This window comes from Protopterus annectens, chromosome 5.part1, assembly GCF_019279795.1.
Source record: "Protopterus annectens isolate FY-2018-M chromosome 5.part1, PAN1.0, whole genome shotgun sequence".
In the NCBI taxonomy this organism is placed as follows: domain Eukaryota; kingdom Metazoa; phylum Chordata; order Ceratodontiformes; family Protopteridae; genus Protopterus; species Protopterus annectens.
In genome coordinates, this window is record NC_056736.1 from 612,956,996 (window position 1) to 612,966,724 (window position 9,729).

General features: G+C 43.6%; 1 protein-coding gene across 2 annotated transcripts in view; it reads right to left on the bottom strand.

Annotated features, from left to right (window-relative positions):
- Nucleotides 1–9,729, bottom strand: part of RFC3 (replication factor C subunit 3) — a 520,251-nt gene that overhangs the window by 405,329 nt on the left and 105,193 nt on the right. For both annotated transcript variants that reach the window (XM_044073227.1, XM_044073225.1), the window contains one exon: nucleotides 3,806–3,903. In XM_044073227.1, coding sequence (XP_043929162.1) covers nucleotides 3,806–3,903 — 98 coding nt within the window. The remainder of the gene's footprint in view (nucleotides 1–3,805; nucleotides 3,904–9,729) is intronic.

Sequence of the window (9,729 nt, forward strand, 5' to 3'; positions counted from 1 at the left end):
CATGGGATTTTACTCTCTTTTGCAACAGTTTCTTCCTTCTGTTGTAGAGTTTGTTTATGGCAGGGGACCACCAGATTTGCTTCCTTTTTTTGGAAGAGAGTATCTTGGTTCTGTTTGGGACAGCACGATCCATGCACTTGTTTAAGTGCTTATAGAAGGCATTTGTGCAGGAGTCAGCAATCGTAACTGTATTGTCCATTTGCATGGGTGTCATGAAGCTCACCACTTCTGTCTTAAGAAGCATGAAGTGGGCTTTGGAGAAATTTTTTACTGTGGTTTCCTTAATGGTGGATGGGGGCGGGATGCGGAACTCTAGGGTGATTAGCATATGGTCAGATCTGACCAACGAGGAGTTGACGGTGTAGAACACCGGTCACTCATGTTGGTAATGACTAGGTCTAGGTCGGATCTGACCAACGAGGAGTTGACAGTGTAGAACACCGGTCACTCATGTTGGTAATGACTAGGTCTAGGTCATTGTTGCCTCTGGTGGGAGTGTGGATAAGCTGATCCAGGGCACTGGAATTTATGAATTCCAGAAAGCATTGAGCAAAGGAGTTTGTACACGATGTAGGTCTTGGTTACTTTCTCATGGCCAGGTTTGCAGCAAATGATAGATGTGCCCTTTCAATTAACAAATCATGCTGTGGAATACCAGTCTCATTGCTTATTTGTGCTTCCACAAAATTAATATAGAGTGTTCCTTTCAATTTCACTGGTCCAGCAGAAATTCTCAATTTTAATCACAGTGCTCTGGCTTCCGACTACCATTTTTTGAAACGCCTCATACCTCGGCCAGCTGCTTCTTAATTTCAGCCTCTGATTTTTGCAGTTTTATCAGTTCATCTGAATAGCTAATTAAAGCTTCTTCTAGTTTTCCAGCCTTTTATTTGAGTCAATATATTCTTGCAATGTTTCATTTATTTTAACCACCTCCGAGTATATTTATTTTTCCTCTAAATTACTTGAAGCTACTGGCTATTTCTCCATTTCTGTTTTTGCACTAGGAAGTGTGATGAGACTTAGGGACACAGGCGGACAGTGGTTTCACCTTCGATAACCACATTGCCACAACAGTCAGGAAATCCTTCTATGTGGCACACATCATCACTAAGGGCTTTTCATCCAGAAAAAAGGAGGTCATTGTCCCACTGTACTCATCCCTCATTAGACCCATTATAGAATACAATGCCCCATTGGTATGCACCTCTCACGATAACTACAACAACTGGAAGGGCAGCAGAAATACGAATCACAGGCCTAAAGCAGATGCCCTATGCTGACCGCCTTAAAAAACTCCAGCTATACTCTGTTGCATATTGTCTACTCAAAGGGGATCTCTGCTTAACATACAAGGCCATGTCAAACCCAGAGCTGTTGGGACATGCTACACTTAAAGAAATTCCAATCCCTCAGAGCCACACGCTCTAGGGATCTAAACCTTGTCATCACAATAAACAAAACATGCTGGAGGGATAGGTTCCTGACCCAGAGACTCCCCAGACTCTGGATTAGACTGCCCATACATGTCAAGCAGAGCACCTCTTTGGCCCTCTTCAAAAGGAACCTTGACAATTGGATGGGACAAAAGAAATTCACCCCGGGGATCACGTCAATTGCCCTGTTAGACAGGGGTCCAGGGAAGTAAATAGTGTGGGAAGAAATAGCCAGGGAATTTTTATGGCTAGGCTTGTATAGGCCCTAGGGTCGATAGCATAGTACCAGCCTATGAACCTATGCATCTGGCAAATTTTCTTCCTAGGGGTGGGGTGAAGATTAGGAATTGAGACTAACTTCCCATATACAGTGGCTACATAAGTTGATGTATGAAAAGGGGGGTGTGGACACTCAGGTGCTTGGTCCACTATATTCCCTGGGACATGTAAAATGAAGGGATCCCATCTTCTGTACTCAGGCCATGTACTTTGTGGGTCTCCTGCTGAAGCAAAATCATTACTCTTACAACACAGGGCATAGTGTCAATGGGAGAAAGAAAAAATAAATTCCCCAGATGGAGTCTACATTTGTCTCAGGGAGTACACTAGTGACCATATTAGTCAACAATGACAAATTGGAAACAAAGGACTTTGAGTTGAGCTGGAATGCTGGTCAGGCAGCACTATGCAGATGGTATAAACATAACTTAAAAAACTGTCACAGTCTTACCAATCTAGACTGATGTCTTATAACCCATACAGTCAGAAGAGATTGAGAAAGAGCTGAATAGCTTATGCTGTGCATCCCTGACACTTGGTGCATGAACTGTGTTACACTGGTAGTTATCCTTAATTGTTTACTGACATATTTACTGGCATTTGTTTACCGGCTAGTCCGCCTGAGCCTAAAAAGACCCTTTTCAGCAGAGACCCCAGTACAAAAACAATTTACAATTAAAGGCTCTGCTTTTATAAAAACAACACAGAGTCATACAAGATAATAACAAAAAGTGTAAAAGAAAGAAAGACATTATATAATGCCATGCAATTCAATTTTAAAACAATGCAGTATTATGTGATTTTGTGATATCTTATAACAGTGAAATGATGGAGCTACAATTATACTAAGTCACAAGGAAAAAAATGAGCAATATAAAATTACATTACAGTAAAATCTTGTGAAAGATGTGCAGCTGCCGTGGCCTGAACTGGGAGCACTAAGTCCCTTCACTGTAGAAAGGGCTCAATGTGGTTCTGGACATCATAAAATAGGATTTATGAAGGGCTAAACCAAAAATTATCTTCATGACATCTTCACATACAAGGGAAGCAAAATACTCATGATCTCAGGTGACTCACCCCTAGCTGCAGACACGTAACAAGTAGTGTTTTAATACACAAGGAGCTGGTCTAGGTGAAGTCATGTGGACTGCAAGGTAGTCATATTACAGGTTACTGCTGCATTGCTTACTGGTTAGTTGTGAAGTGTGAAGAAGTAGCTATTAGTAAGTGATCTAGCAGTGTGTGCCTACTTTAATGTGGTACAGCGAGTAGTTTGTGTTGCTTTGTCACAAACCAAACACCAGACTGTATAAGATACTGTTTTCACATGTCTATATGAACCAACTATGACAAAACAGTTATAACTGGGGCACTGTCTCATTTCAGATTATACATGTAAATGACAGGGGGTTAAATGTTTGAAATGCTGGAACCCGCTTCAGCAAGTCCTATAATATAGGGACTGAATAGCCAAAAAAACAGACCAAGTCTGAGATGGTCATTTCTCAGAATGTTTCCTTTTCTCTGAGTTACAGTAATCTCAGAGCTAGTACAAGATCAGGGGGTTGTGGAAGATTGGCTGGTGAGCTTGCCCACCCCCACCCACAAGAGAGACAAGATTAAAGGAGAAGAGATGCTCGATGTTCACACTTCTCCTGTATTTTCTGGTCTTTTTATTTCGGTGTGTATTTCAAGTTAGTCGAAGGGAGCCATATGGATGCATGTGAGTGGTTGATGGGTGTGAAGTAAAATATGTTGCAGCCTGATACATGCGTCAAACTTCATAGTTACACCCCAGACAAAGAGAGGAAAAAATGTTCCCTTGTTTATCTCAGCAGCACATGACAAAAATGCACTTTTGAGCTAAGGAAAATAGGAGTAGAAATGTGCGCATCTCGAAATGAAATTGCTCAGAACTGTCTTCTTATGCCACCTGGTGGTTTTACACTTGATTTCACCACCTCACAAATTGTTCCCAAATAAAACCACATATACGTGCCACAATTATCTTAATAAAAGTACATCATATTTGCCCATACAAAAAAAAACAAGTCACTAGACAGTTGGATTCTTGCTAAAAAATTTACCTTTAAAGTCCCTTTGAGTACTTGTCTCCAACTGCTGAGACTGTGCAACGGTTTTCAAGAGTTCCTGAATGACAACACGGTCACTGTTACCAGCATCGCTGCAAACATACACATGCAAAACATTAAACCAATGCTCAAATCTGACAAGTTTAACTGTTTGTGTAAGGCTGTAATATAAACATACACATCAGACATGAGTATTTCCCTTCATGGAGTGACAACTGGCAGGTGCATCGCCACTACAGCTACTGTAGAAATCAACTGCTAGCAAATGATATTAAACAAAATTTCATATGAAAACTACTGATGCAGCCTTTCAAAGCCAGTAGGTGTGCAATTTCAATGGTATCTGACATATGGCGGCAGCTAGACGCATGCTTATTTGTGCTTTACGAATGTGCCTTCCTTTTCTGCAGAACCGTCATGATTACATGACATATACAGTACTACTTCTTTACACTATGGAAAAAAAAACCCTAGAAAAAAGTGATCTTTTTTACCAATAAGACATGGCAAAACCTAAAAAGCACCTTTTATGGCAGTCCAAAAAGTTCTCCTCTGCAGTAATTACATGCAGTAACAGTTTTGCAGTTCAAATTACTAAACTTCACTTACTTCTCATTTCTGGCTTACGTTTACTTCACACTGTATATTTTAAGCTCTACCTGACACTGCATGGCCATAATACAGTGGGACTGCACAAAAAATGGGTAATTTGCTTTTCCCTTTCCTCACTGTTAAGTGATCTTGGAGACGGTACATTTAGAGTTTGGGAGCTTTGGGGTCCAGGGGCACTTGCATCCCTGCAGAAACCATCACTTTTGGTTGGCATACTTTATTATACTGTAGCACTGCAGAATAGCAGGGAAAGTTTTTACCCTTTCTGTTCTACTCTGTGATCCTGAAATCTTGTGATGTAGGGGAGGGAGGTGCAAACGGCTTGCCCCTACCACTGTTCCTGTTTTTCCCCCTGTAGATTGGGACTGTTAGTTGCAACACAGTTCAAATAATGTTTACAATGAAATGAATTCACGCACACAGACAAACACACACAGACATGCACACAGACAGGCAGACACACAAACACAGACAGACAGATCTTTGACAGTCGATGCTTCTGATCAACTATGCAAAAAAAAAAAAAAAAAAAAACAAGTGAAAAGTAAACCAATTGCAAAAAGTAAACCAATTTCCTTTTGCAGTGAAAATTAAGGAAAAAAAGGTAACAAAATCACATGTATTAGGTGAAAGGCTTCACACCGTCAGCACCCTGTAACTTCTTAATATATATATATTATATATATATATATATATATATATATATATATATATATATATATATATATATATATATATATATACACACACACACACATATATATATATATATATATATATATATATATATATATATATATATATAATTTCACAGCTATGACCAAAACAGAAAGAGAAAAGCAAAACTTCTTTTAAAATATTAATATTACACAGAAGTATTAACTCTAGTTACTAAGTTTAATAAAGGATTTTCTACTGGAAAGAGTCTACCCTGCTCAGATTACTTCTAAATACCTACTAGAATAAATAATTCTGTATAAAGAATAGTTGTGTAAAATCTTACCATAACCATAGATGTCCTTCTCTTCCATGTTGCAGTATTCTAGGTGTGGGATTTCCTGCCCTCAGGTGACTCGTATGTCGGCTTCTATACAAAATCTTCAGCTTGGCTGCTGTAGTGTGCATGGGACGTCACACGTAGGACCATAAACCAAGGGGCCTTAAATTTGGCGTCTGCGCGCATAATCCTCAGAACTTGAAGGCCAGCAGGAGGTGTGCCAGTTGTTTATAGGTGTGTAACTTGGAGACCTACTGAAATGTAGGTAGTACAGGAAGGTACACGACTGGGGGGACTGGTGGATGGGGAGGAATAATGCAACATGGAAGAGAAGGACATCTATGGTTATTTTAAGATTTTACACAACTATTCTATGTCCTTCTATTCCTATGTTGGAGTATTCTAGGTGTGGGAGCATACCACAGCTTAAGAGGAGAGTGTGGTGGTAGATGCAGAGGGTTCTACAAGACCCTGCAGGATAGCTCTGATGAATCCTGTTCTAGCTCTGGAAACTTGATCCAATTTGTAATGCTTGGTGAAGGTGTGGACAGTGGCCCAGGTGGCTGCTTCCAAAATGGATGCTGTGTCTAGGCCTTTCATGAAGGCCCTTGAGGTGGCCACAGCTGTAGTGGAATGGGCCTGCTTCCAAAATGGATGCTGTGTCTAGGCCTTTCATGAAGGCCCTTGAGGTGGCCACAGCTCTAGTGGAATGGGCCTCGATTCATTGGGGGTTCCTTTCCGTGGTGAGAGTAGCAGAAATAAATCGCTTTCCTGATCTAGCATGCAATAATTTGCTTGGACACTACCTTGCCCAGGGCTCTGAGGTGGAAGAAGACAAAGAGCTGGTTAGTCTTTCTGATGGCGTTGGTCTTGTCCAGGTAGAATCTAAGTTGTCTATGCACATTCAGGGAGTGCAGTATCCTCTTCCCTTCGTTAATCGGTGAGGGAAAAAAGGTGGGCAGATGAATGGATTTGGTTAAGAGAGATCATTGACCACTTTAGGCATAAAGGAGGGGTTGGTTCGCAAGGACACCCTGTCTTTATGAAACACTGTGTAGGGGGAACAGGCCATGAGAGCCTGCAGTTCTGACACTCTTCTGGCTGAAGTAATAGCCACCAGAAGGTCCGGCTTCCAATATACACATTTGTAAGGAGGAATAGCCATCAGGTTCAAAGGGATGTTGGATTAATTTCTCTAAGATGTAGTTAAGGTCCCAAGGCGGAAAGATAGGTTTCCTAGGTGGTCTCATGTGCATGACCCCTTTAAGGAAGAGCTTTACGTCGAGCCTGGCCAGCAAGGGGGGTTCCAGGGGCAGGCAGGCTGATATGGCCAAGAGATGAACTTTTACAGAAGAATAAGAAAGGTAATTTTTTATCAATTGACAAGTAGTTTAGAACCAGGAGAACCTCGGCGGAGCTGGGTTCCCTTCCCTTTTGCAGACACCATTTGTTTCTGGTGGTAGGTTTCCTTGCCTCCCCTTAGGACTGAAAGCACGTCCTTTGGGTAGTGGTGTCCGAAAGGAATCAAAAGTTTATAACCCACAGAGTCAGAGACAAAATCTGTACCTGTGGGTGTAGGAGAGTTCCTTTGTCTTGTGACAGTAGGTCCACCTTGTAGGGTTAACTTGAAGTGACTGCCCCTGGCTAGTTTGTGAAGTAGGGGGAACCAGTGCTGCCTTGGCCAGTAAGTAGTCACTAACAAGATTTTTGCCTTGTCCTTCTGGATTTTCAGGAGGACTTTCTGAATCAGTGGGAATGGGGGGGGGGGGCATAAAGAAACTTCCCCTCCCAAGAGGTGCTGAAAGCGTCTACTCTCCATGCTAGAGGGGAGTGGGTTTTTGAGCAAAAGCTCTGCAGCTGCCTGTTCTGGGAGGAGACAAACAGGTCTATTTGTGGAGCACTCCACAGGTGGACTATGTCTAAGAAGACCTCCCTGTTCAGTATCCATTTGTGTTGCGGTGAGGAGGTCCTGCTCAAGAGGTCTGCTTGGTGGTTGTCCTGTGAGGGGATGTAGACCGCCTGCAGGACTAAGTTGAGCCAGGAGGCTAAGTCCCATATCAGCAGGGACAGGCTGTACAGCTGATCGGCCTTTGTTCCTCCCTGCTTGTTGAGGTACCACATCACTGTGGTGTTGTCGGTGACAATCTGGAGCACCCCTGGAACCAGAAGGGGGGGTTGAAGGTCTGCAGAGCTAAGAAACTGCTGTCATTTCCCAGATATTGATGTGCTTGGCCTGAAAAAAGGGAGGCCACTTTTCCTGAATCTTGTAAGACGCCAGAGTTGCTCCCCAGCCTGAATCTGAGGGATGCATAACTTGGGTTAGGGTGGGGGGGCTGTAGTGGGAGTCCTGGGTTCAATTTCACTTGCTGGATCCACCAGTTGATTTCTGTTGTCAGACGGGGAAGGAGGGGGATGGCCTGCTCTACGGGATGTAGGTGCTGGGACCGGGTGTTCTTCAGGAACCACTGCAGCTTGTGCATGTGCATTCTTTCCAGAGGTAGCATTGGGATGGTTGCTGCCATCAAACCTAGGAGGTGAAGAAAATGCTTTGTCGTCACCTTTCGGGATAGTAGAGCTTCCTGGAAATGGGAAGTTAAAGACAGAACCTTGTCCTGAGGTAGAAAGGCCTTCATTGTGTCTGTTCTGATTCTGCAGTGGAGGAAAACTTTGTCCTTGCTTGGAATCAGAGAGGACTTGAGGAGGTTGATGGCGAATCCTAGGTTCTGCAGAAGGGACATGGTGAAATGTAGATGGTTTAGTAGAGCATCCCTGGACTCTGCCAGAATCAGGATGTCATGCAGACAAGAGTAAATCTGCATCCCTTGAGTTCTGCAGAAAGCAATGGCTGGGGCCAGGCACTTGGTTTATCCACGGCCCCCAGGGCCTTTATAAAAGGCAAGGCAGTAAATTGGAAATGAGAGGAAGGGCCAGAAAAACGCAGGAATTGTCTGTGGGAACTCCTGATGGGTATGTACAGGTAGGCTTCCTTTAGATCTAGGGTGACCATGAAGGTCTTGGCTGGAATGAGAGGCAGTAAGGTGGGGGGAGAGAGAGCATTCTGAAGGAGGGTACCCGAAGATGTAGGTTTAGAAAGGACAGATCTAAGATGGGTCTCCAGGGCCATTATTTTTGGGGACCAGGAAGAGATGGGAGTAAAACCCTTTTCCTTCTTGTCCTGGAGGAACAGGCTCCATGGTGCCTAGTTGTTGAAGATCTGCCAGAACTTGTGGCTTAAGATGGGCCTGGTTTTTGGGGAGGGAAGGAATGCCTCTTCTGGGTGCCTTCTCTCTCCAGGATTGGATAATGTTTAAGACCCACTGGTCTGAAGTAATGAATTGTCAAAAGGGGAGACAGTGGGAAAGGCGGGCTGAGAGGGGGAGGTGTGCAAGGCAGTCACGCATTACACCTCTGTCCTGAAAATGCTGTCTGGGTTGCTGTGGTGGAGCAGAGGATCTGGAGTTAGTAGGTCTTCTGGACCTGAAAGAGGAGGGCTGTGGAGTACATCTTATAAATGTGGCTTTAGCAGGGTAATTCCTGTAATACTTTGGTATGGGTGACACCAGCAGGTGCTTAATGTACTGGAGCTCTTTGCTTTTTCCTTGTAGATTTTTAAAAAGGTCAGCGGATTGTTTTCCGAACAGCACATTGTGGTCCAGAGGGGCATCCAGGATTTTTGCCTTGAAGTCCTCAGGGAGGTTCTGGAGTCTTAGCCATGAGTACCTCCTGTGGGCTGCAGGAGATGCTGCAGACCTGGTAGATGCTTCTGCAGCATTGTAGCTGCACCTAATGGAGTGCCTGGCTACCTGCTGGGCCAGGGAAAGTTTGGATGAGATGACAGTCTTGCTGGGACTGTCAGGCAAGGAAGCCAGCATGGAGGAGGCTTAAGAGACCAAGTCTAATGCATACTTGATCATGTGGGCCTGATAAATTATGACTCTGAAAGCCAAAGTAGAAAAAGTGTACACCTTCTTCCCCATCCTATCCAGGTACTTCCTGTCTTTGTCAGTGGGTAGTAGGGAGGCAGAAGGCAACAGTCTGGATTGCTTAACTGCTGTGGTGGTAATAATAGCTGGGTCCACCAAGTGTGGCTTAACTAAGAATTTGTGGTCCTCTTGTACTTTATAGAAGCGATCAGGATGCTTAGAGGCCAGAGGCTGGGAGTCAGGGGCCTTAGAGGCCACATTGAAGGCATCCAAGTAAGCAGGCAGAACAGAGGGAAGTGCTGAAGGGAGGGTGGTTCCACTTGCAGCAGTTCAAAGTACCTTTTTTGGGTGTCAGTCATTTGGGAAATGTCCCATTTAAAGAAAAG